Source organism: Tribolium castaneum, chromosome 3 (assembly GCF_031307605.1).
Source record: "Tribolium castaneum strain GA2 chromosome 3, icTriCast1.1, whole genome shotgun sequence".
NCBI lineage: Eukaryota > Metazoa > Arthropoda > Insecta > Coleoptera > Tenebrionidae > Tribolium > Tribolium castaneum.
In genome coordinates, this window is record NC_087396.1 from 19036057 (window position 1) to 19062936 (window position 26880).

Below are 26880 nucleotides of genomic sequence, written 5' to 3' on the forward strand. Positions count from 1 at the left end.
TCTACGGCAGATGTAAAAAATATAATTTTCAAACATTTAAAGATCAATAATAGACTTATTCTAATCGCTGGGACACTCTGTATGTAAGCATTTGCATGGTCAATTGTTTTATGAAACAGGCCCCAGTTCATGATTTGTAGCAAATAAAAAAATAAATTGAATGAAGTAAATACTGTTTTATATTTCTTTATTATTATTTATTAGCTTATTATCATTCCATAGTATGTACATATTGTTTTGATACGTTCCTCTGTTTCTACAATTATTGATTGTTGTTAATAACATATTTCGGCAAAGTATCTTTGTTACTTACAACAGGAATAGGAACGCTTGTCATTAACTTAATATTAATACATTTAAACAAAAATAATCAGTGCTAAGCTAAATCGATAACAGAGTGAACACATGGAATAAGGTTTATCTAAATTATCTAATTACGGCCCTTTATCATTTCCCCCAGACCTAGCAGCCATTGCCGCATAGTACTGGTAGTTTTGGAGATTATTACAAAATTCGCAGTATCCTGGAGCCCCTTGTGGCCCAGGTGTACCTCTTAAACCAGGTGGACCCGGTCTTCCCGGTTCTCCCCTATCACCTGTACTTCCCTGTAACCCAACACCTGGAGGTCCCGGAGGACCTACAACGCACAAATTGACCCAATTTATTCACAACTCAAAAAACTTCAACAAACCTGGCAGCCCCCTAGGCCCCATTGGCCCTTCTATTCCAACTCCTTCGGGCCCTCTGTCACCCTTCTCGCCCCTTTCTCCCGGCAAACCTATCGAGCCTGGAGACCCTGCCGGTCCCGGCAGCCCCATGAAGCCCCTTTCTCCGGGTAAACCGGGTGGTCCTATGTCACCTTTAATATGCAAAAATATAGCTTTTGTCGTTTTTTGCGTTCTTTTGTGCATTGAAGCTAACCTGGGATACCGGGGGCTCCTGATCGTCCAGATGGGCCGGTTCGAGTCAAGCCAGGAGGCCCCGGTGGCCCCCGTAACCCAAGTATTAGTTCAGCGTGTCTATCTGCATGCAATTGCATTATTAGTTAATGGAAATGCAGTGAAATGTGATGGGTGTGCTAAAAATAATCAGGCAGTACCTGGTGGACCTTGGACACCTGGGGGGCCCGGCCGACCGGGTCGGGAGTGACCCGGAGGACCGGGGGGTCCGATCAGAGTTGCAGATAACTCGTTTAGCTGGTCTGATAACGATAAGTTTTTAATTTGGCAGAATTTTACAATTTAAATAATTCAAGAAAATTATTAAGTGGTTTTACCTCGTAACACTGCCGCACATATATCGCGCACCTCCGCCTCCGTGAAACTCTTGCCCTGAAAATAATTATAATTTATAACAAATAATTCCTGATTATGGATCTTGAACAGTTTTTGAATTTGGCGCGTGCAATTCAAGAAAGCGCGGTGGTAGCAGCGACCAATCACAAACGCTCTGAGAAATTTAAATGTCCATTGCTCGTTTGTCGACCATTTGACATGACAACGTTGCTGCTTGCATCCACACCGGAAATTTTTATAAAAGTGAAAAGGGTGACGTGAAATCTATTCCTTTCTATACCCAGTGTTTTATAATTTTTACAATTTACACAAGGTGAGTCCTGTTTCATTCATTATTTGGCGTTTCTTTCGATTTCATTTAAATGACAGACGGTTGCAGCTTGTAACGGTCATTTTTCAAACAGCATTTATCGTCAAACTTTTTATGAGATTTTATTTAAAGGGCAATCTCGTGACTAAATCCGTCTCGTTTACATTTTACTAATGTGGGGAATGATTGCAGGCGGATGATTTTAAAAGTGAATATCTAATGTGGCATTTAAATTTGTTTCCAAATTTCTCTAATAATACGAATTAACTGAGCCCTGTTCTACAAATATTTTTTGCAACTTTGTACTTTGTAAAAATTGTAAACTCTATCTAAAGTTAATGTGTTCCACCAATTTTCTCACCCGTTTTACAGATTTTTGCAAAGTGTGCATAAAGTGCAAAGTTACAAAGTCGTTTCTCAAAGATTTCCTCTGAAATGAAAGAGTTTTCATGATAAACCTTTAAATAGATTGAAAAATTAAAAAAATAAATTGTTTTTTTTTTTTCATTTTATTTATTATTTTTTTTTTATAATTGAAGCGTTGAAATATCAAAGGGACTAAGTGCCAAATTAAAATTTTTATTCAAAGAAAACTTCTTCTAAACATGCAGTGACACTTACAAGTAACACAACTCAACGCAAATTTATCGTAGTAGATTCTTTGTAACATTATTCTCCATAGCACATACTTTTTTCTATGACACAAAATAAATTTTCATAATAAAATTAATGTTTTTGTTACTTTTGTAAAATAAAATAACTTATTAGTATTTTAAAGGAGCTCAATTCTCACCTAACTGATCAGTCATAGTGCCCAATTTATATGAATTTTATACCTTACTTTAGATCAGTGTTTCCCAACCGGTGGTTAGCAAACCCCCGGGGGTTCGCGGTGTGTATAAAGGGGATTCACCAAAAAAGGTATTATAATGGCAGAATTTTTAAACGTTAACGTAAAAAATTACAAAACAATAAATTTAAATAAACAAGATTAACTATCAGTTTTCTGTTATTTATTTGAAATGAAATGGGTTTGAAGTTATAGCAAGTTTTTCTTCAGCCTTATTTTAAAAAAATTGCATTTTTTTAATTCACTTATTATTTATTATTAATTTATTTTTGTTATTCCTTTGTAAAGTGAGATGAATTCAGCTACCTTTATTTAATTGCTTTCTGTCTCTCATAATTATTTTGCATTTTCGTTACTTTTTTGTAAATTGCTTAATTGTTTAATTGCAGTGTAAATTTAACACCTTTTGTTTTCAGATTTACATCAAAAATTCTTATCGATAGGGAATTTATCTTTGTATTTGTGTTTTCGTATTTAGATTTTTTATAGGTTTTTTTTGCTAACACCTAACATCATTTTTCAAAATAAATCAAACACTGGATCTGACTTTCTTTACTAAAATTACTACGAATGAATTGGCTATTATGGTGCCAGCGTAAGAACTATTTAACATGTCTGTTTAAAAAATTTCTCTTACATAATATTAACTGCACTCTGTTACTAATTTTAAAATAAAAAATTTAAAATATACTAATTATGTATTAGTTTTTTTTTTAATTCATATTTATTAAGATTCATTCAGTTCACAATGTGCAACAAGGAAAATAAATAGCAATAGCAATAGCAGACACCGATGGGGAATCTTTAATTGTCTGTAGTGGAGAGGTGTCCACTAATGGCAGGTGGAAATTCTAATATAGTTTTCGTTACGTTCCTACAAAAATGTCCGTTGTGAAAAGGTGTCCGTTATTCGGAGGTGTCCGTTAAGAGAGGTTTTACTGTATCTATATACAAGAGGTTTGCCATTTTCTGTCGGATTTTAGAAGGAGTTGGGAACCACTGCTTTGGACTAATGGAAATTTTATTTCTTTTTTTTTCGTGTTTGCTTCATCCACATTCAAAATAAGTAGCATTGTAAAGGCCTATTGGGAAGGCTTCTAATAATAAAAGAAAAATCATATCGTCCCATTTCAAAAATTCTGTGATAATGTGTGTAGTTACGTCAAATTTGAGATCAATTAAAATACTAAATTACCTGTTTTCACATTTTTAATTTTGGAAAAAAAGTAATATGAATTTTATGTCACTTTTTAGTGACCAAAAAAAATTTTTACGTGTTTCATTCATCCATATTCAGAATAAGTAGCACGATGTTAACTGCCTATTAGTAAGGCTTCTAGTTAAGTAATTATACAACAAAAATGATATCGTTCCATTTAGAAAAATCTGTGATGACGTCATGACGCCGCCATATTCGCCGCTATGACTGATCCAGTTAGGTCAATTCGAGCTCAACTAAAATGCTAAGCTCCCTGTATTTGCAGTTTTTTATTTTTGAAAAATAAAAGAATTACAAATTTTATGCGTTACTTTAAACTCACTCTGTATAAAACAATCGATAATGATGACACGAAAATAACCGAAGAGAAGATAGACCTTAGATTTTTTGACTAAAACTTTTAGCACTTTTTTTACATACAAATTTAAAAAGTTTTTTTACAGATGGCCCACCGTGGTATCGTAACGTCGGTCGAAAACCGTGAAAACGCAATGGTCGCCAGACCCATTAAAAACCATTTACCCGCAGGACCGAGCCGACGCCCTGTATTAGCAGACAGTCTCAACCGCTTGGCTAACGAGAAACCTCTTTTAATAAACAGGGCTGAAACAGCGAAACCTCTTATCAAACTTGATGTTAAAACTAAGACTGAAGCCATCCCACAAGCATTCAAATCCAAACCTACAAAGCCTACAAGCCTACAAGTGACCGAAGACAACTCATCTAAGAGCACAAAGACTGAAGCATTACCGCACGAAGTCAAATCCTACTCTTCCAAGCAACTTGATAGTGTGATCGAAGAGGATGTATCCAACGACAATGACCCCCAGATGGTGTCCGAGTACATCACAGATATTTACAAGTACTTGAAAGACTGCGAACACAAATATCCCATAAGAGAGAATTTCCTCGCCGGTCATAAATCAACTCCTCGAATGCGCACAATTCTAGTGAATTGGTTGGTTCAGGTCCAGCAAAACTTCGGTCTGTGTTTAGAAACCCTCCACTTGTGTGTGTCGATAATAGACAGATACCTCCAAGCGAATTTGACGGTGGACCGCAACAACTTGCAATTGGTGGGCACCGCCTCACTTTTCATCGCGTGCAAATACGAGGAGATGTATTTCCCCGAACTTTCAGACTTTGAATTTATCTGTGATAATTCGTTCACAAAGAATCAGATTCTGCGGATGGAAATGAGCATTCTATCGTCGCTGAAATTCGAGTTGGGCAAACCTTTGTCAATTCACTTCTTGCGGCGGTACAGCAAAGTGGCGCAAGTTCGCATTGAACACCACAACCTCTCCAAGTACTTGCTTGAATTAGCGCTGCTCGATTATAACATGTGTTACATTACACCGTCGGCCCTAGCGGCCGCTGCTTCTTGCTTAGCGATGGGAATTTTAACCAACGTTTCTTGTCCTTCCAAGGTCTGGACGGACAGACTTTGCCGGTGCTCTGGTTATAAGTACAATGATATTAAACAAGTTGTGCGGAAATTCGCAAATTTGCTTCTGTTGGCTGATACTTCCAAACATAAAGCTGTTTATCAGAAATACACGGGCTCAAAATTCAATAAAATCAGTACCCATCCGAAGCTGAAAGGTGCTCTCGTTAAGAGGTTGGCGAAAGATTGATTTTATTTATTTTTTATTAAGTATCTACCACTAAGTCTACTATTAAGGATTGTTTTGTAAAGAAAAGAAAATAAAAATATATAATCTGCTAATAAGTCTTTTATTCACACCCCGCCGCAAAATTAAGGCATAATTTTAGAAATGTTTTTATGGACATATCGCGAGGGCTAGTGTACAAATTTGGGGTGAAAATTTTCTTGTGTGTCTTTGGAAATACAAAACTTTGAACGCACACCATAAAACATAAAAATTTCGCAGGATAACGTAGAAAAATATTTATGATTTTAAAATACCAAAAGATTTTAAAAGAAGTTATAATTAAACTATAATTATGTGAATCTAAAAATGTAAGCAGTATACAGGGTGAATTCACTTACCACTTAATACTGCGTTTGAGATTTAAATAAACTCTTTCAAATAAGATTGTTATTAAAATATTTTTTGTTGATAACATTTTAAGCCTTCTTTTTAATTTATAGGGTTGGAAAATCACTGGGGAAAAACCATTAATAAAAGAGATATGCAACGTTTCGTCTTATTACATAAGACATCATCAGGCAAAGAATCTTATAAGTAACAAAGCAACTTTATTTGAACTTCTTCGTTGCTGCATGTCAATGCCACATACCTGTTTACATTTTAATTATGTCATCTGTAAAACTTTATTGTTTATTGTATTTAATGTTACTTATAAGATTGTTTGTCTGATAATGCCTTATGGAATAAGACGAAACGTTGCATAACTCTTCTTTGGTTTCATTTATAGCCTTCCCTAGTAATTTTCAAACCGTATAAACTTAAATTTTTGGAGGACGTTAAACTTGCGAAATTTTCTTTTTAATCTCTGAATCTCAGATTATGTTCTAACAAAAAAAAATTGAATAATACTTTTACGAAAACGCTTAAAATTCTCGGGTGTCTACGTATGCAACTCGCATACACTCGTTGCATAACGACAGCCCTCGAACTTTAAGCTTGTGTTTTCGCACTCGTATTATTAATAACTATAAAATATTGTTATTAAAATATTAAATTAAACTATTATACTTACAGACTTGTACAGCTAGCATTAAAATATTGCTTGTATGTATCTAAAAAAATTGAGCCTTAAAGAGATATTCTCTTTAAAGCGAAATAGTAAAAATTGACTAAAGTAATATTTTATGACAACAATGCAGATAGGAACAGAAAATTATTAGTCTGCAGTAAAATGCAAATTAGGGTTTCTTCGGGTTTGCTTCGGCTTAGGCTCCATATATGCTCATGGTGAACGGACGAATAAATGTTTTTGGACAATCAAATCGTAAGGCAAACGTTTATTATTCTTAGAATACCTGGGGGGCATAGATGAGGTTCTAAAAAGGGCACAAGTTGGTGCAATATTTATAGGCAAAGAAAAAGTATGGTCTCTGGCATTTGCACAAATGTTCAAAATAATGGAAAGATAGGTAAGGAATAAAAGATTGGTATTAAATGTAGATAAAACAAAAAATGAGGGTGTTTGGAAAAAAAAGTCAAAAGGAAAAAGAGAATGAATGACAATGAAAAGAAAAAAATTTAACAGCCTCAGGTATTTTGGTTTCTGTTTCGCAAAATGAGTTTCGAAGAATTAACCTACACCCCAACAGAACTACGTAATATTATTATTGAGGGACTGGGTAAATAACTTCCCGAGAATAAAAAACGACGGACTGTCATGACTTTGCATCAGGACAATAACATTCAGAACTAGTAATAGTACCGCATAAAATTTATCAAAAAGCAGTGCATTTTTGTATCTCCATTTTTGGATAAAACATTGATACACAATAGTCAAGCGCGAAATAAAAAAATCTTATTCAAGTTATTACGTTACAAAAATTAAATATTTCAGTATTTGACACAGTTATCTTACGGAAAACTAAAATTGAACTGTGGAAAGTTATTTACTTACCGGCGATCCTTGCATTCCTGGCAGCCCCGGCGAGCCTCTTTGCCCCGGAGGTCCTGGAAATCCTGGCGGTCCTTCCTTTCCTGGAATTCCAGGTATCCCTGGTTTTCCCTCTGGACCCCGTTCTCCTGCGGCTCCTCGTTCACCAGGCTATAAAACCGTAACTGCATAAAAAATTGGTTACTGTGCCTTTTATTTACAAGACCGGCAGGTCCTGGATATCCTCTGGGACCATGAACTCCAGGTGCTCCTGTACTGTCGACAATTAGTTGCCCGACACCAACCCCGCTTTCACCTGGTGGGCCCGGAGGTCCTGGAGGTCCAGCAGGTCCTGGCGGACCTAGTAGACCCTGTGGACCACTAGGACCCGGAATTCCAGGTAGACCTGTGGGACCCTAAATCAACATTTTTTCTGTTTTTGATAAATTTAGAATTTGTACCATATGGCCTGGCAATCCGCGGGGTCCAACAGGACCTTGTTCGCCGGTTTCTCCTTGATCGCCTTTATCACCGTGTTTTCCGGGGGGGCCTGGAATGCCAGGGTATCCAGGTTGGCCGGGTTTACCTTCAGAGCCTTGGGGGCCAGCTTCGCCCCGAATTCCAGGGGGGCCCTAAAATTACGTCGTAACTTCTGTTATATGACTTAAAGGATTGGAGTTGCAACCTGTTCGCCATCTTTTCCGGAGATTCCTTCAGGACCTGGTGGTCCTTGAAGTCCGGGCAAACCCGGTGGTCCCGGAAGACCCGGGAACCCTCTTTCACCTTTCTCTCCATCTAAACCAGGAGGCCCACGTTCGCCAGGAGGACCAGGTGCTAGTTTATCTCCAGAGGACGATACAATTCCTGGTAATCCAGGGGGACCTGCAGGTCCCATGTCCCCTTTTGACCCAGGAAAGCCGGGCACGCCTGGCTCACCCGGAGGTCCCTTCAAAGTCAAAGATCACCCCTTTCACACATAGAAAAAAGTTTGATGATTTACTGGTAATCCAGATGGGCCAATAGGTCCTTGTACACCCGGAGGTCCGATAAAACCCGTCTCTCCCTTCGGTCCTTCCGGACCTGCTGATCCTGCTTTCCCTGGAAGACCTGGAGCTCCGTCTAAACCAGGAAATCCGCGATCACCTTGTTCTCCCTTTTCTCCACGTTCCCCTCTCTCTCCTTGTTCGCCCTTACTTCCCTTTATTCCTTGCACTCCCGGAAATCCAGGTTCCCCACGAGGTCCCGGAAGGCCACCTGTGGTAGCGGTATGTTGACCGACTTGAATTCCAGGTGGACCAGGAGGTCCCTAAATGGCATTATATTATTTGGGTATTATAATTTGTTTAAAAACACACCGCTGGTCCTGTAAATCCTCTTTCTCCACGTTCCCCCGCTTCCCCCTTTTCTCCTTTAGCACCATCTTGTCCAGGAATACCGTCTTTACCAGGAAATCCGGGTAAACCACGGTTTCCGCGAAGACCTTTAGTCCCAGGAGGACCTTCGGGACCCTAATTTAAAAATACAATATTTTTGTCAAACAACTGAAATTGCTAAATTACTGGTAATCCTGGGGGTCCTTGTGGTCCTATTGGACCTTGAACTACTCTTCCATCAATGGTACTAGCAGGACCTGGTGGCCCGGGAACACCCTGGCTGCCTGGTAATCCCGGAAATCCAGTTTCTCCTCTGTCACCCTTTGGACCACTTGCCCCGCTGTCACCCTATTTATAATTAAACACAACTATCAGTTTATTTGCATACATCGATTTTCATGTCGGTAAGTGCAAATGGATTTTCCAGAATTCTCGAACTACAAATAAACTGTTTATTTTTCTTTACGGATTTTATTTAATTTAAGAAATAAGTTCCACTATATTGGGGAGCTAATTATACAAGTTAGTTTGTGGGTCCATTTACCTTATCACCTTTAGGCCCCCGTCCACCATCTTTTCCTGGCAGTCCTGGAGCCCCGGGGGGTCCTTGTATTCCCCTTATACCTGGAAGACCTTGTAAACCTGGTGAACCCTAAACAACCGATTATGTAGATATTTGAATCGCAGAAGAAAACCTCCATACATAATTGAAAATCATCTTATTTTTAGCACCGATACAGAATGATTCAAAGGTCTCAGATTATTTCTCGGTTAGTGATAAAACTGCTAAAGGACATCACACTGAGTTAAATATTCCTATAACAAAAAATTGTTTAAGTTTTTTTTCACGAGATATAGTTTTTCAAAATTAGATATTTGGGTCAAGTTTTTAACATTAACATTTCAGGTTATGCTTACTTAAATTTAGTTACAGAAAATTACAGACCATGTAACACTGTTGAAAAAATTACCTTTTGTTTTATGATGTTCAAAACATTTACCAAACAAGAAAATTCGTAATAAATAAATTCGGCAACAGGGAAAAGAGCAACTAATTAAAACGGTTACTAAAGGAAAAAATAAAAATAAAAAATTTCTTAAAAAAATCATTTTTATGCTTAACTCATCTTTTATCACCATGCAAAAGTTTTTTCGACACTTTTGAATCAGCTTGTATACGAGTACTGTTCCAACTATTATTTATATTGTATACAGGCTGTTTCGTCTAAGCTCCACAATAGAAGTATTGAAAGTTTAAATACTGATATTTATCTGATTTATCTGTCCAGACCTAACCCGCTGCGGTATGGCAGCACTTTCGGTGAAACCTTTCTTTTTTTTCTTATGTTAAATAGAATAAGATAATATTTTTTTACTACTTTTTTAGATAACTCGAGTTGCTCCAATGATACTTTAGTCAGCTTTTCCTAAATTACCTAAATTTAGTCGTTTTTGAAATATATCTATATCTTTCCTTCAGTGTGACAAAAATTGTAAAAAAGTTAACAACCTCCAAAATCTTAACATTATTTTTGGAAAACTTCTACAAGCTATAGTCAATTTTTTCAAATAGAACGTCCCGATTTTTATTTCAGTAGGAAAAGAAAAGTTAATTTTGCAACGATCTGTTTTAGCATTCCCTATATCTATCAGTGATAATTTTCAAGTTATGTTGGTTTTCTTGAACATTGACGGAAATTTCTGACTAGCCACAAATACTTTTCCACAGTTTGACAAAAAAACTTTTTTCATTAAAAAAACGATAAGTTCTGTTCAAAATGTTGCTTTTCTTTCCGTTAAAACAAAATAAATTCATTAAATTTAGATTTGAAAAACTTGGCTTTTAAATGAATGAATTTCTCATTGCCAATAAAAAGTTCATATAACTTGAAAATTGGTAAACATAAGTGTAGAGAATGTTAATAGAGATCCCTACCACTTAGTATAATGAAATAAAAATTGTGGCGTTGCATTCGAAAATTTTAAGTTATGGGTGTTTGAAGTTCTGCAAAACTTAATATTAAAAAGTTGGGGTTTGTTAACTTTTTTAAATTTGGTAATACCGAAAAAAAGACCTAAACCTTCTCTTTCAAATAAGCCCAATTGGATCTCAAAATTTTTAAAAAGCTGATCATAACTCCCTTAAAATATCTGGAGTAATCCAATAATGCTGTAAAAAACATATAGCATATCATTTAAAATAAGGAAGTTGTTCCGGTATAACCGAAAGTGCCGCCATGTTGAAGATATTTTCATTGATCAGGACCTAAGGGATTATGGTCGTATAGAAATGCTCGGATGACTATCTCTATTAGAATATGGGGTTTAGACGGGACTGAATGCATGATTATTTGTTAGAAGTTGCTCAACATACGGGCAAACCTTGTGCTCCCTTTAATCCCTTGCTTCCCGGCCGCCCAGGGAATCCCGGCTCGCCAATCAGCCCCATGGGACCTCTCGGCCCCGGCCTCCCCTAATTAGTTAATAAAGCATTAGACGTGTTAGAGCAAACATGGGTGCCGTTTTCGTGTTTGTGTGTGAGTTAACTGTTGAAGACGTTTCATGATCGACATACGGGATATCCTGGTCTTCCAAACTCGCCCCTTTCTCCTCGTGCACCTTGCGGGCCTGTACGACCCGGTGGCCCTGGTGGTCCCGGCTCACCAGGCAAACCAGGACGGCCCTTAGTTGTGTGTTTTGAAACGTGTGGATTGATTAGAGCTTACAAATAAATACTTACGTCGGTGCCGTTGTAGCCTGGAGGGCCTTGAGGGCAGGTTACGTCACACGGTTTAGGTGGAAGGCCAAGATTTTTGGGCGGTTGGACCGGTCTCACTTCCTGAGAAGAATATCACAGCTTTGATGGCTACTCTGTGAGGGGATTGTGTAGCAACTTACTGGTAGTTCTTCGCATCTTTCTCGTAATGGTTTTGTGTAATCACAAGTCATGAACATCCACTGAAGATCAATCTAAAAAAACGTTTAGAGAATTTAGAATTTAGTGCCAGAATATAAGAATTTTGATTATTTTGCATTTGTGTAAGTTTTAGAATCTCACTGAGGTGTGCAATCGGAAATACTGTAATGGGTAAATTCACACGGTTTGCGTGTGGTCCGCTATTTTAAACAATTTTTGCAAAGATGTGGTAAAAATGTAGTTTTTTGGCATTATTATCTTGTTATAGACCCTAAGAGCCGGTTTATAGAAAGCTTTGTTAAAATTTAATTCGTTGTTAAAAGTTAACAACGCGAAAGGACCAATCACATTTGTTCAATTGGGTCACGTGATCAGTTAATCACGCATTTAATTGCGAATTAAATTAATGACGCTACTATACCATTTGTTTACACACTTATTACTGAATTTTTAGTCATCATAATATAAATAATACTGGGTTGACCAGTTGAAATGCTCAACAAAAAGAATTGCTATTTTTTATGTCTTATTATTATAGTCGTTATCTCATTATTTAAAATTCACCCGAAATGTTAAGAAACGGTTCAAATTAATTTACCAAAGCGTAATAATATTGATTGGCATCAGTTTAAAAGTTTGTTAGGGATGTGAAAAAGGAAAGCGCCAAAACCGTTGGGTACATTTTATCAAATTTTGTTCTACAAATCTATAATATCTATAAAATTTGCTCAAAGTACAAAAATACAAAAATAAAAAATATACAGGGTGTATCACAAATACGTGTGTAATAATTTTAATACAGATAACAATTTTTTATTTGTAATTTTAAGTTTCGACAATTTACCTACTTAAAGTTTGAAAAAGATAACATACTAAAACGTATACCCGCTTATGGATACAAAAATCAAAGTACCACTATTTTCGTTGTTATAGAAACAGTTAGAAACACTAAAGTTCCTATATTGGTTCCAATTTAGAAACTCTATTAAACACTGACAAGAAAGAAAGGAGGAAAACAATGAAAATAATAACTAAGAATTTTGGAAAATGCAATAAGAAAAATTGTTCTAAAAAAATAATTCGGTAAAATGTGACATTGGCATTTCTATAGTTTTTAAATAGCTATTATGTTATTACTTGAAAAAAAAGTTCTCCCCGGCGGGGAATCGAACCCCGGTCTCCCGCGTGACAGGCGGGGATACTGACCACTATACTACCGAGGACTTACGAAAGAAAATGTACTTTCCTGTATTTAAGTTTTCAGTCACAAAAAATTTATGATGGTAGTGGTTTTATTTTTTTTAATTTTAAAATAGTATTTTATACAACTAGTATTTAATATACTCTTTACGGCACTTGCCTACGACTCGACCTGTAAAATTTTTACTCGTGTCTCTTAATAACCATTAAATGTGAGTTACATACACTATTTTTTTTACGATTCGACTAAAATAAAAAATATATATTTTGCGAAAATATCAAACGTTCAGTTCCTTGAACCTTGCTGCCATAATTAACATACCGTCGGTTTAGGGTGTCGGCTTCACCAATGTTGGTTAAATTTAGTGAACAGTTCAAAACAATCGTTACTATGATTAACAATCGTTTCTGTGGATTTATTCTATTAATAATTTTAACTGAGGTTGACCTTAAAGGAATGGTTTATAGAAGCGTCATTAATTTAATTCACAATTAAATGCGTGATTAACAGATCACGTGAGCTAATTAGATAAATGTGATTGGCCTATTCGCGTTCGCGTTGTTAATTTTTTACAACGAATTAAATTTTTAACAGATTTCTATAAACATGCTTAAAGCTAAACTTGAACGTTTTAAATCATGGGAGTTTAATACTAATACAATGTTTGAGTTAAATTAAGGCCGGGATAGCGCGCACGCAGTCCCGACTACCAAAAATTTTGCGCCCGAGTTATCCACATTTGGGATAATCGCAGGGGTCAGCCCGACCTCAGTGCAATGGAAGGGCCTCACCCTGGGGGAACCGCCTTATTGATCACGGTAACCCCTACGCCAGGTAAGTATGCTTTGGCAAGCACCTGGTATCAGTCTTCAATACCTAAGGGGCGGCTAAAACTCGTAGGAACAAGATTGCAGCGGCATCTATTCGCCTCTCTCATAACTATGTATGAAAAATAGTCACAAAAATATTAAAAAGTAATAACAAAGATTAGATTAGAAAATACTAAGTGTCTAAGATAATGTATTACGTTATGTACGTAAATGCTCATGTTATTAATAAGTTAAATAAAATAAAACTGTTTACTTACCGGGAATGTGCGCTGTGATAAAACAAGAACAATTAGTCAGGTGCTTTACATAAAACGGTGCAATATTACTAGTTCGTGTTTTAGAATATAATGGAAATAACTTACCGGAACCGTTTGTCTTGAATTTTCAAGTTTAGAAACGGACAATTCCCCATTAATGTCAATAGGCCCTCGAGGTTCCACCAACAGCGCTTCATCATTTTTTTCGCAGTCAAGATACAGCATGACTTTCTCTCTAGATACCCCAAAGTGGATTTTGTGCCAGTTCTTATCAAAAATCTAAAAACAAAAAAAATATACACGATCCTGCCAGGATTCGAACCTGGAATCTTCTGATCCGTAGTCAGACGCGTTATCCGTTGCGCCACAGGACCTTATGTTATAACGAAAAATTATCAGTTTGGAACAATTTCAGGAATTTAACATCTGGATTAATCTTAATCAATTACGCAATAATAATTATAACAGATTTGATGATGATTCCAGACATACAAACATGACTCAATCACTTACACTTGTGCCATTAAAAACGATTGTTTGAAGCTCTCCCTCGTAATTATTCAATGAAAGCTCGATTGTTCCACTCCTGGGATTCAACGAAATGAGAAATTGGGGCCTCGACTCCAAATCAGTGATCCTAATTAAATGCCACGGAGATTTTGGTACACGGCGTGCGCGAAATGTGCAAATAAAGGAAAATTGCTCCGGTAATCCTTGTGGAAAAATATCTCTAAAATAAAACAGTTAGCTATGCCTGAAATTGTAACAAGAAGCGAATTCCATCAAGCCCGGCTAGCTCAGTCGGTAGAGCATGAGACTCTTAATCTCAGGGTCGTGGGTTCGAGCCCCACGTTGGGCGCAATTTTTTTTTTTACCTTGTTGGTAAAGTTAAATCCGCGTCTTTGTCCAATCTATAAGCAGTTTGATACTGATTTGAGCCCCTAACTTTGCTAATCCCTGGATGTGTCGTCTCGGCAATGTCCAGCCGATACAATCGAATAAAATCGTACGCTTGTAAATCATCATTTCCTATTTTGAAATCAGAGCAAGGAGCGCTCACCTCCTCTTCGTATAAACTAAATTCTGAAACAGATTCAGAGTTGAGAAGCATTTTTAAAGTTAACGATTTAAATTCTAAGCCTGCCCACGGTACCACGAAAAAAACAAATAAATTTTGCCTTATATGGGAACATGAACCACAATAGATAGTGTAATCAATTGTGAATAGAACGAAACTACATATTTTTATACTTACGCCCTTTTACTTTTCCTAAAAGAATAATTGATGCGATTCCTGTAAATGTTAGACATCTGGAAATAACAACATTTAATTAGGTTATTTATTGAAACATCAAGAAGAGTCAACTCCATGAGTTCAGAGCAATTTATCCGAATTAATCTGAATATGGATATTTATTGTTATTTGTTTTACAACATTAGATAGGTCATACCCAAAACGCTACGCCTGTGATTTGGAAGATATTCGTTTATTCTTTTTTGTTTTATTCGAGCTAAATTCCCACTCATAAATACATTTTAAATACAGTAGTATTCACGTCGAAATAATGTAGCTAAACATGTACTGAATTTTACAAACATTAAAAAAATCACAGCAAAAACAAAATTTATCTGTTATTATTAACACTACCAACATTAAATCCTTGTAATGAAAATGAGTGTATATTTTTTAATGTTGAATGTGGGAAAAATAAAAATAATGAATGAACGGTCTTGTAAAGCTTAGAAAATAAAAAAAACATTCCAATCAATTAGACTTGTATCATCAACGTTTGATTTAAATCTAGGTCATTCGTTAATAGCATGATTATAACAGCCATCTTCAAAAAATATTGAAACGAAATATTTACAATCCTGATTTGAGTACAAGATGAGTTTCCTAAAAGTATACCGGGTTCGGCACATCCAAGAAAATCTGTTTTCTCAAAGGTGACTAAGATAAAACATCTGTCAGATCTTAACCAAAATAAAAATTCAATTGCACAAAACGCCTTGTATTTTTTACTACTTCACTATCGAAATTCTCACTTAAAAAATAGGAGAAATTTTATTATGAGAAAACAATTGCAATAATTTGAAAAAAAATAGTATTTTGCATTTCACGCCCATACCATGAAAATTTGGGGTAAGCATCAAATTGAAGCGTGTCAGAAACTCTGTCGTTTGAAATATAATTTTTTCCTTTGGGCAACTAGAAGTATTTATTTTTTCACTGGAACTAAAACTTGAAACACCCTGTGCATTGATAAGAACCACTCACAATGTTTATTAATAATTTTTTTTGTTAATAAATAAAGTCGAATCAGTTTTGTGAGTTTTCGGGCAATAACTTTTAATTTAGCAAATTTTGGAATGACATTTGTGTCTTTGTAAAATTTGACGAAAGAAATTGTTTTTGGTTGTTTAGGGCAGGGATGTAATTAAACTTTATATATTTAGCGACGTTTCGATTTTAATTAAATCATCATCAGGCTGCAACATTCTTAAGTCTGCTTGAAGGTGACATGGCACGAACACTGGTGAAAAATTACCAAAAAAATAAGGGAGATACTTTTTTTACACAGACGTGTAAAATGCAAAGAATTTTTATTTAATTACAAATCGCGAATTTTTTAGATGCGCGCTAAGGTCACCGGAGCCGGTATGTTTGATATACATCTCAAAAACTATTAAGTCTTATTAGTGAATTTAAATCGCACAGAATTTAGCGTTTGCTATTACATTTGTTAGAATTTTTCTCTATGCAAGTCATTTTTTTCAAATATATTCTACTATTACTTATAATTAAACTTAATTAATTACTTAATTAATATTATAAATAATTGCAAAAAATATTTATTATTATATAGTTTAGAACAAGAGAAACTTAACTGTTGTTTTTTGAAAAAAAATCGTAATAAAATGTCAGTACACCAAAAAATAATACATAACTTATTAGAAATTGAATTAAACGAAATTTTTGGCTAAAACATCATTTAACCATCATCGTTTTATAATATCACTAGAAACGGTAGAAACCATAAAATTAAATCAATACATAGTTTAATAGTTTTAATTTTATTGATATTCATATTTTTAATTAATTAATTTTATAAGGAAGCGTCGAAAAATTCTAAAAAAAGCCATAGGCATAAATAAAAAAATTAAGTGAGTTTAGTTTAATTAGTTTAGTAAAATTTTTGTTCATTTTATTGAAAATTTAATAATGACACCCATTTCGATTTTATCTTCATTTTTTTTAAACATTTTAATCCATTAAAAATATCAATATCAAACCATAAGTTAAAATTACGTAAAGTTCTCTACAATAAAATCCATTCCACAATAAATTACACCCACTTTTACGCCATAGATAAGTCTTTTGCTACCACTAACGGTGGGCGTCAAGAACTAACAATTGTGGTTATTTGAACCTAATTCACTTTTGCCGTAAAAATGTAGATATATCTAGAATAAAATTACTCGTAAATGCGGTGTGCACATAATTTGTAATTCGATTTTTTGTTGCGATGATGGTATAGCTCAAAATAATGCTTTTCTGATTATGATGTCTGCACTAATTTACTTAACTCAAGTCCTGAAGTCAAGAGCTCTGTCATTTTATTATTAATGAGTTTTATCAATTTGTCGGCGCATTTAATGCTTTTTTAATTGTTAAATCACGGCCTCAGCAAGCAATAAGGAAACATTGAATCAATAAAAAGAACAGACGACCAGTACCGCATAAATGGGTCAAACTTATTTTATTCGATTACTAACAATTCATGTCTCTGTGTAAAAGATATAAAAATATGAAACTTAAAACTAACTTAGTAAAATTATACCTCTGAAGCTTGGCTGAAAGCACCATTTTCCGTTCGAAATTACTACGCAAAAGTCCTCAAACAAGCACAAAAACACATTTCAACTAAAATATTTTTATTTCTTAACAGCGTAATTCTTGGACAAAACAATTGACGCCGTCTGCTTGAAGCACTGTCCCACGAAAGACTAATCTAAAAGATCGCACTCTCAGCATCACCACAATTTAGCTCGTGTCAAAAATTCAATTCATGACTTAACCATATGGTCTCCATTCATAAATCTTGATAACTACAAATTTTTAAACTTACCTCAAGGACCTCCACGGGAAACTACTGGACAGCGACATTTCTACTTAGTTGCCTCAATTTCGAGAAGAGTGTCATCCAAATTCTGGATTCAAAAATTGAAATTCAGGGAATGGTTTAGCAAAAATTTAAAGATATATGGAGAACGGCAAGGCAAATCGATTAAGCTAAATTTTTGTAAATCAAAAATGCATAGTTTTTCCAAAAAATCGTTTTGAAATTAAAGCCCCAAATTTTGAGAACCGCTGAATTAGAATTATAAAAATTATCGTCAATTTTAATATCATTAACAAAACAGCAGAGGTAAATTAATTTCTTGGTCCACTACGTTATTCTTCTATTTCAATTTGTGTTTTGTTATTAAATTTTATAAAAAAATACAAACTTTTTTGCCAGGTCCGGGATTCGAACCTTCCACACAAATGAATATGTCATCCACAATTTTGAAAAATTTTCGCCCATGCACCACTATCTCCATTTTGTTTAATGAAAAAAATAACCGCTAATAAACTAAAGTCACACAGTGGCTCTCAACCGGTGGGTTAATAAAAATTTCTGAAGAAAGTACGCACTTTCTAGAAAAATGATATAAGAATTTTTAATTCCTCTGGTCATGACTAGAGTTCCTATATTGGGAGAGTTGGGACACTGAATGTCAATTTTCGAAATTTTGTTTCATATACGTCGGTTGGAATGTGTAAAAAAACAAATTGGGACAGAAATCAGTGGTGTTACACTTGAAATTTGGCGAAACATCAAATAAATTTGTCAAAAAATGTCTACTAACTGCGTTTACAAATGGATTAGACTGGCAGTTGTCGTCAGTTCACTGTTTTTTTTTATATGAACTCCAAATTTTAAAAGATTGTAAAAGTACAAGAATTTTACGTCTAAACTTTTCATCATAAACATTTTTTCCTTAACTTTAATCATCGATGAAAGAGAGAGAAATTAAACCTTTCCTGCCAAGTTTTACGTTTATAATTAACAAGCATTTGGAAAAGTGGATTGTCTAAATAATGTTAAGTACAAAATCTATGAGATTTTGGGAATTTGTCTATGCATTTATAAAATACGTAGGTACTTGAACCTAAAATTGGTTCTAATTTTTAGGAAAGTTGAACCTCTCGCTACTTGGCCGCCTTTAGCATCTACGTAAACTTTAGATTCTGTTTCAAATTATAAAGTTATTGAGAATTCACGATTTTGTTACATTTTTCATACGAGAACACCTTCAATATCATTTTTTAGAATATTTAAAAAGACGACAAGAAATATGAAGGGTTCTTGATGACCAATTTTTGGGACGAGATGTTTAACTAAAAATTGTGACTGAAAGAAAAGCATTTTTAGCATTGAAGTACATTTTAAGTTATGTATTTAATATTAAAATAAATATCGAAAAATTTTAGAAATGTGAACATTAATATTGGTAGGTATTCAATTATTTTCTTTTTTAAATAGTAATAATTTGACAAAAATTATAACCTTGAAATTATTTTCGACATAAAACTCTGACATAAATTACTAATAAAAATTTTAATAAAAAAGGATAGAAACATATACCTTATCCACATAATACAAAATTGGCTCGGTTTGACGTTCAGTGTCCCAACTCTCCCAATATGGAACTCTAGTCATGACAAATTCACATACGAAATATTGCTAAGCCATTCCCTAGCACCCTGTATAATAAGTAACTAGTTTTGAAAAAATTGCACCTTAACTAAATTTTGAAAATCGTCTTTGTGAATGCTAATGCAGGCCGAAATGGTGTCGTACAAGACTTCCAAATGAGCCAAAGGCATGTCTTTGGCTGTTTTCATGACAGTGCGTCGCCACAAACTGTAAATTTTCTGCTTATCAATATCTGCAAGCAAAACGTCGGAAAAATTAAACAGTTAGTTTACATTACCGGAAGAATCGCCGTAATTTTGCAAAAGACTGATGCTTCTGTGACTGCTGGTGTGCTCATGTGGTGACCTGCGTCTGGAAAAGTATCGAATACTTCGTTGCAACAAATCGGTCAGAATCAGAGAAAGACGCTTCTTTTTTTCCGTAGTTCCGCATAAAGTGCACAAACTTTCGGTGTTAACTGCCCGGAGTTCGTCGAAATGTTTGGAGGGACAACGAATGAGATCTGCAAGCCAGATTTAAAACAGTTTCAAACAATTCCAACCAACCTTTATCGGGGCTGAGTCTCAAAGTTTTTTTTAATGCGATGTTTGAACGAGACTTTGTAATTTTCCCTGATGGTTTTAATTTGTACACTTTTGAAGAAGTGACGTATCGCGGGCCTTTCCCCTTATTTAATGTTTCCAAAGTTTCGTTACTTTTTCTTTTACAGCTTTGCTTGCAACCTGATAAGATTGTGCTTAAGCTGTGTGGCGAGTCCCCAAAGAACAGGGGAATGAAAAATTCCTCTACTTCGTGGTCTGAGGGGTTCTCAATGTTGATAACCACAGTGGTGTTATTATAAAAGAAATTCTGTAACTGTGTGTACAAACATGAATAATAAATTGTGACAAATGTGTGGTTTTACCATCAAAGGCAACTCTTCTTCATACGTTGCTATTATTAAAATTGGCAAACCTGCGTGCACCTCTTCGAGAAGTGAAGCAATGTAAGTCTGCTCGTTTGCGTCCAGAAATGACCACAAGTCGTCCACTCGGGGGATTACCAAAATCGAGGGCAAATTTTTACAAAAATTTGCTACAAGGCTTCGCTAAAATTTACTTTTTAAAATTACGTAACATGGGAAATAAATAGCCTATATTGTACAACTTTCTCTTGACAAATTCTGGAGATTTGATATAAGTAAATAATTTGATATAAGTAAAAAAGATGTGCTGTGGTATGTTGATATATATATTTGAAACTTTCTTAATTATTTTGTTAATTTCAGGAAACGACTTCTACAAAAAAAACGGTTGTTTAAATTATATCACTTGATTAGATTTCCTAAAGTATACCATACACTAAATTGTTGCAAAGAGCGTAAAACACGCACTTTTAACTAAATATATTTATGCAGTTAATGCAGATAACATTTTAGTGTAGAATCAATATTTTTGTATATTAAGAGCCGATTAGGTTTACAGAACATTTTAATTGCAATTAAATTTTTATTCGAGCATAACTTAACATGTTTATGCAATTTAAATGGCTACTTAATTCGAATTAACTTAATTCTGAATTCAATCTTAATTTCGTTTTCTGTAAACTGGTCCTAATAAGAGTTTTTTGGTCACTGGTGCGTAAAATGAGACGAAAAACAAAAATTTTCTCTTTATTCTTACAAATTTTATTATTTTTGAAAAGTTTATGGAATATGGGGTGTTCAGTACTATAACGAAATAAGTCCATTTAGACAAGTTTTGAGTTACGAAGGTCTGAACTTTGCTAATATTTTGCAAATCTGTTTTAGGTTGAGATGGTATTTTTGTACGTAATGACTAAAAGACAATGTAAACTTTCCACCAACATAGTTAGAACATTGAATTTTTTTTTTTTAAATAAATGAACAAAAGTTAGTATAAAACGCGAATTGAATGAATGAAGTACAGAATTTATTTCTTTAATTTTATTAGGTACCAAGACATGGACGTAAATTTTTTCAAAATGGAAGCTGTTCAATTTTTAACCCATTTGTTTTGTTTTGTCTATCCAATGTTAATACTGTATTTTATTCTCTCTTTTTTTTTAAATCATTCTTCCACATAACTTATAGTCTAGGACCTCGTAATAAAAAATGTGTTCCTTTTTAAATTTGAAAACAGATTATTTTCAATGTAAATAAGTATACCTACCTACTTACTAAAGTCAGCAACCCTTAAAAGTTTTTATTTTTTTATACTTCTTCCATCTGGAAGTGGTCATAAATTAATGAAATTTTTATAGTAGTTTCTAAAAGTGATGTAAACATTTTTTTAGTTGTTGTTTTCAAATGGAAACACCTTTAACACCAAGAGCCAGAACGAACCACCATTTTAACATTTTTATTTAATAAAAACCAGACACGTAAAATGAAATGTCAGATGTAATTTAATTTTTTTTATATTACTTCACATTTAAATTAATTTGTAGACTTGCAGAGAAAAAAAGATTGATGGACTTATCTCATTATTGCACTGAACAAATGTTCACAAATTATTTAATATTTAATTAATTTAATCTAATTAATATTTATAAGTAAAATATACTTCAGTGGTGAAGTTACGACAGTATGTCCTATAATTGAAGTGATTTAGCCATTTAACGATAAACTTTTTTAATTTTGTGATATAACATACCGCTTTGGATATAATAGATGCTTTTTACTATTCATTACGAGAGTAGGTTTTATCTTTTTTTTGATGATTTTGTTCAATTTAGCTTAGTATTCATTACTGCACAAAAATCGTTTTATAAAAAATGTTAAGTAATGCAAAAAATTGCAGACTTTTTAATAGAATTATCAGTTAGCTCCCTAATTATAAACCTTTATTCTCTGTTAATTTAGTCTTACATATCGGCCGATTTGTTGAATGAAAATTTGTCTTATTTGAGAAAATTTCCATTTTCTGGTCAATACAGCAGCAGTTTTAAGTTTAAAAATTAGAGTTGGCGTAGAGGTAGAATACCTTTATTCTGCAAGTGGTTACTATGGTTACATTATTTGATTTAGTTATATTATTCTTCTCGATAGAATAAAATGGTCATTTGGTAATTTTTTTATTCTATTATTATTATTATTATTATTATTATCACAGATAATGAACAACTTTTTTTTACTTGAAGTATAATAAACTATTTTATAACAATAGCTTTTACGTTACATCTACATATTGTAAATGCAATTCTCATTGAAAAATACCTAATAACTGGGATCCCTATGGTGAAGCTCGAAAAACGGAGAGGCTGTATTAAAAAAAATACAACATTTTTTTAAATTATTTTCTGGTAAATTATAGTGCCAGATATCGCTAAACAGACGACCAGTTTTTTAGAGAAAAAAAAACCGTAGGTACTGCAAACATTCTTTGTCGTTCCAAAAAATCACAAAACAAGCTCTCAATTTGTATTTTTCAGTAATTATTAATTAATGACTAATTATAATACAGGCTGAACAAAAAGTAACGCCCAAAATTCATTTGTTGTTAGTCATTTTTAATATCTTCGAACAGGTGGATTTTATTTTTTTAATATTACTTTTTGACATAGCATTGACATTTATGATGTCATTCAATTTTTTTTTAAACGACAACTGACATTTTTGTTCACTATTTTAGACAGTACACATCTTTATTTTTCTGGTAATAGGAAAATAAAATTAGAAAATAAAATTAAAAATAAAAAAAATAATAAAATAAAAAAATATTTACAACTTTATTTTTTTGTTTTTTGCCATTTTTCATTAGTGCAATTATTTATTATATTTTTTTGTATAATTCGCATGAAAACTTCATATGACACCTAAACACAAAAAATAAATAAAAAAACACAAATAAAAAATAAAGCAATAACAAAAATATAAAACTCTGTATAATACTCTTAATACCTTTAATAATTTTCAATTTTAATTTTTTTCTGCTTTCTTTTGTTTTATTTTTTTTATAAATGTGTAAGTACTACCTAAATCATTAAATAATAATGTCAATTGTCAGACATTTAAAACAAGTGAAAATGACGTCATTGTAGCATTAAAAAATAAGATCGATCTATTCGGAATTATTTTTTCAATGACTCTATAAAGATATGAATTTTGTGCTTACTTTTGGTTTAGTCTGTATGTATCTGTGTAAGAAGATATGTAGCGTTGTAGCTTCTTCGACTTATCTTATTTTTTAACGGACTACTGTCCTTAATAAAATAGTGGTCACATGATGAAAAAATCAGAAATTAAATCTTGATTCGTTCACCTAGTCTGTTTTTTAAGAGAATTTTGGAAAGTTATAATTTCATTCTGTTCTTCCAATGGGTGCTTACCGCATACGAACATTACAGAAGAAAACGTAATGTTAAAAATGTTTTTATACAGGGTGCTCAAAAACTGGCGCACCAACTCAGTGGTACGTTATTTAGAAGCAAGTGCAGATTACGGGAAAAATGTTGAAAAAATTCCTAAAGTCATATTTTAAAAAATCTGGAGCTACAAACTTATTGTGTTAACATCTTTAATTTTCATTATTTTTTTATGTTTTTATGTTTCATACCAGGTAATCGTTCCGTAACAAAACGATAAATAATTATTTTTAAATTTACTATCAGGTTTTAGCAGTTTTTTTAATTTAAAAAAATTAAAATTTATCCATAAAATCACAATGTGTAGATGTGCCACCACTGGGAATTATTTCCTAGGAAACCGTTTCAAAAATAATTTATTTTTATTGTTGCTCAAATTCTATTGCGATCATGACTGTTAGACAACGTTACCACATATCATTTATCTAAAATCCGTTATTTATCAATAACTTTAATACAAAGAATTTTTTTACTATTTTTACCTTTATATGTAACCAGTTCTCTACCACACACCATTGAGTTGGTGCGCCAGTTTTTGAGCACGCTGTATATGAATAAAAAGACGGTAAATTATGTTAACTGATAGATCAATAACATGCAGTGCACATTATTTGAAATAACAGCTCAAAAACTCTTACGAAAAATTGAGAAATAGGCTTACACTGTAAGTTCGAAATTTGTTATTTCGTTAATAACAATAATAACACAATGAAACCTTTAGCTACAGCATTGAATTTTACTACACTGGCAAATTACTTTCTTAGAGGTCAAAATAATAATCACTTATTCATTAAAAATGCGCAAAGGTACAATATAGGCTACTTCCCGTCTGCCTTACGTGTTGTAGGGTCGCAGCGTCCAAAAAAGTCGCCGGTAAGTGTTCGTAATTTTGTAAAATAGCCGGAACTAGATGCGCATTTAACCCTTGCAAATTTGACCCAACCAACACAACTCTTCCAACATAACGCTCACTCCCAATCAAATACCTGGAAATAGTTTCAAAAAAATTCCAAAACTTTCAACCACTACTTGTAAAACTGCATCGAAAAATGGGGCCACAACATGTTAACCCTTGACAAGATCATATCTAACTGTTTTTGCAACAACGGGGTGATGACAGGACTCAACTTGCGCATCCTGATCCCCATTTTATGCGACGAAGGAATCAAGTTTTTGCGAGCGTTGATAAAATCACTATCGTCTATCTGAAACTCAATTTTAGGATCATTACTTCGATTCCTAAATTCCAACCCTAATTTCTCCGGCTTCGATTTTGACACGGGCCCCCAGGAGGCACTTTTGGATGTTTGGGTGTTGTCTCTTCATGGCACATAGTAGAGCCTCAGCGCAAAGTGCTTGCAAATCAGAGCCGCAGAAGCCGGTGGTCATTTCGGCCAATTCTGAAATAAATTGATTGGAGGGCCGGTGTCTCCACGTCTGCATGTGCACTTGCAAGATTTCCTTCCGGGCCTCGGTGGAGGGCAAAGGGAAGTACAATTCCCGGTCAAAACGGCCAGGACGTCGCAACGCTGGATCCACGCTCTCGATTCGGTTTGTTGCACCTATGACTATGACCCCAGGGACGCTGTCAAGCCCGTCCATAAGGGCCAAAAGGGTTGTGACAATGCTGCAGTGGACATGGTCGTTTTTGACCGAACGAATTGGAGCAAGTCCGTCCAGCTCGTCGAAAAATATAATCGAAGGTCGGTTTTTCGAAGCCTGGAAACTGTATTATAGCCTAGTTTTTGGTTAATAGACGATACGTTTTCAAATAGAGTTCGGAGTTTCTTTTCCGACTCGCCGACCCATTTGTCCAAAACATCGGCCCCTTTCCTTTGGTAGAAACTCACTTTGCCAAATCCCTCTTTGTTGAGTTCGGTTGCAAGAGCGCCAGCGACCAAAGTCTTGCCTGTGCCTACATTTGTGTGAATTTTTTTCCAAAATTGTAGGGTTTCGTACCTGGAGGTCCGTAGAAGAGAATACCGCGGGGTGTTTTGATGTTAAAGTGCGAATAAACGTTGTTGTGCAATAGGGGCACTATTATCGTATCACGTAAAATTTTGATGTGATTTGCCAAACCACCAACTTTTGAAAAATCGGTTGTTTGTTTTGATTTCCTACTCAATTTTTCGGATGACCTCTGTTGCTTCATACTAGACATTGTGACAGCGCGTCGAATTTTTTTGCCAAATACGTGCGGAATTTACATTTAATTTTGAAAGGTAAGTCAAAATACAGAGGGCATGACACTTGACACGTACATTACTAGATGGTCAAATTAAAATTTGATTCAGTTAGTCATGATATCCTGCTTCATAAGTTAACTTTCTTCGGATTTTCTTCTTCTTCCCTTCTCCTCCTTCAATCATACCTATCAAATAGAGTTTCCTATGTTTCCTTTAATGGTTTTTCTTCTTTCAATTACTGTGTGAAATCTGGAGTCCCTCAAGGATCAAATTTGAGGCCACATTTATTTATTCTGTTTATTAATGATTTGTTACTGTCTTTATCCTGTCCTGTTCTTGCGTATGCGGATGATTTAAAAATATTTAATTCTATCACAAATCAAAATGATGCTGACTTGTTACAACTGAACTTAAGTAAAATTGCAGACTGGTGTAACAAATATAAATTACATTTGAATATTAGTAAATGTTGCACAGTTTCTTTCTCTCGATGTCGTTCTCCTTTTCCATCTTCATATTCTATTAACAATTTTGCCCTTGAAAAAAAGGATGCCATTAAAGATCTCGGTATAACTTTTGACTCAGCTATGACATTCATTATCCATGTCGGAAATGTTCGTAATTCCGCCTTCAAGTCGTTAGGTTTTGTTATGCGTATGGGTAAATATTTTTCTGATGTTGCACTGTTAAAAAATCTCTATTATGCTTTTGTCTTAAGTAAAATTGAATACGCATGTCTAATATGGTTTCCAATTTATATCTCTCA

At 34.2% G+C, this 26880-nt stretch overlaps 3 protein-coding genes and 4 non-coding genes across 14 annotated transcripts; 2 read left to right on the top strand and 5 right to left on the bottom strand.

Moving 5' to 3' along the window:
• Positions 1–170: 170 nt before the first annotated feature.
• LOC100141619 (collagen alpha-3(IX) chain) lies at positions 171–19785 on the bottom strand. Of its 7 annotated transcripts, none has more exons than XM_064355435.1 (23): positions 19647–19785; positions 17929–18010; positions 15054–15109; positions 14674–14881; positions 14312–14528; positions 13904–14077; positions 13799–13810; positions 11492–11563; positions 11334–11432; positions 10968–11066; positions 9138–9245; positions 8780–8941; positions 8576–8728; positions 8221–8526; positions 7906–8166; positions 7682–7852; positions 7442–7636; positions 7245–7391; positions 1277–1331; positions 1100–1201; positions 922–1023; positions 692–859; positions 171–637 (listed from the first exon to the last, which is right to left on the bottom strand). In XM_064355435.1, the coding sequence occupies exons 2-23, from the start codon at positions 17964–17966 to the stop codon at positions 435–437; spliced, it is 3108 nt and encodes a 1035-aa protein (XP_064211505.1). In that variant the 5' UTR covers positions 17967–18010; positions 19647–19785; the 3' UTR covers positions 171–434. The 7 variants fall into 7 exon arrangements, with proteins under 7 accessions (XP_064211505.1, XP_064211504.1, XP_064211506.1 ...); XM_064355434.1 differs by lacking the exon at positions 10968–11066 and adding an exon at positions 11169–11276; XM_064355436.1 differs by lacking the exons at positions 10968–11066; positions 13799–13810 and adding an exon at positions 11169–11276.
• Positions 1450–5406, top strand: CycB (Cyclin B). Of its 2 annotated transcripts, none has more exons than XM_008195747.3 (2): positions 1450–1608; positions 4118–5406. In XM_008195747.3, the coding sequence occupies exon 2, from the start codon at positions 4118–4120 to the stop codon at positions 5309–5311; it is 1194 nt and encodes a 397-aa protein (XP_008193969.1). In that variant the 5' UTR covers positions 1450–1608; the 3' UTR covers positions 5312–5406. The 2 variants fall into 2 exon arrangements, with proteins under 2 accessions (XP_008193969.1, XP_064211510.1); XM_064355440.1 differs by having other exon boundaries at positions 1458–1608; positions 4107–5406.
• On the bottom strand, positions 12662–12733 carry TRNAD-GUC (transfer RNA aspartic acid (anticodon GUC)). The gene has a single exon. It is a non-coding gene; the product is annotated as a tRNA-Asp (tRNA).
• LOC135265780 (U1 spliceosomal RNA) lies at positions 13391–13553 on the bottom strand. Its single transcript, XR_010333640.1, has one exon. It is a non-coding gene; the product is annotated as a U1 spliceosomal RNA (small nuclear RNA).
• On the bottom strand, positions 14100–14172 carry TRNAR-ACG (transfer RNA arginine (anticodon ACG)). The gene has a single exon. It is a non-coding gene; the product is annotated as a tRNA-Arg (tRNA).
• Positions 14585–14657, top strand: TRNAK-CUU (transfer RNA lysine (anticodon CUU)). The gene has a single exon. It is a non-coding gene; the product is annotated as a tRNA-Lys (tRNA).
• On the bottom strand, positions 19611–26201 carry LOC655244 (ATPase family AAA domain-containing protein 2). The gene is made up of 9 exons (XM_015980569.2): positions 25888–26201; positions 25692–25843; positions 25180–25647; positions 24958–25133; positions 24767–24914; positions 20468–20650; positions 20109–20418; positions 19841–20065; positions 19611–19795 (listed from the first exon to the last, which is right to left on the bottom strand). The coding sequence occupies exons 1-9, from the start codon at positions 26087–26089 to the stop codon at positions 19626–19628; spliced, it is 2034 nt and encodes a 677-aa protein (XP_015836055.2). The 5' UTR covers positions 26090–26201; the 3' UTR covers positions 19611–19625.
• Positions 26202–26880: the final 679 nt, after the last annotated feature.

Bases quoted from the DNA above. Each gene is read 5' to 3' on its own strand.
- LOC655244 (XM_015980569.2), bottom strand. From the start codon at position 26,089: ATGTCTAGTATGAAGCAACAGAGGTCATCCGAAAAATTGAGTAGGAAA. The intron at 20,651-24,766 runs GTAAGGCAGACG...AGTAAATTTTAG, and splicing joins ACGCTGCGACCCTACAACAC to CGAAGCCTTGTAGCAAATTT. The intron at 20,419-20,467 runs GTAAAACCACAC...TTGTACACACAG, and splicing joins AAGAAGAGTTGCCTTTGATG to TTACAGAATTTCTTTTATAA.
- LOC100141619 (XM_064355434.1), bottom strand. From the start codon at position 17,966: ATGTCGCTGTCCAGTAGTTTCCCGTGGAGGTCCTTGAG. The intron at 14,529-14,673 runs GTAAAAAAAAAA...GTTTTATTTTAG, and splicing joins GATTTAACTTTACCAACAAG to AGATATTTTTCCACAAGGAT. The intron at 860-921 runs GTTAGCTTCAAT...TGCATATTAAAG, and splicing joins AGGAGCCCCCGGTATCCCAG to GTGACATAGGACCACCCGGT.
- CycB (XM_008195747.3), top strand. From the start codon at position 4,118: ATGGCCCACCGTGGTATCGTAACGTCGGTCGAAAACCGTGAAAACGCA.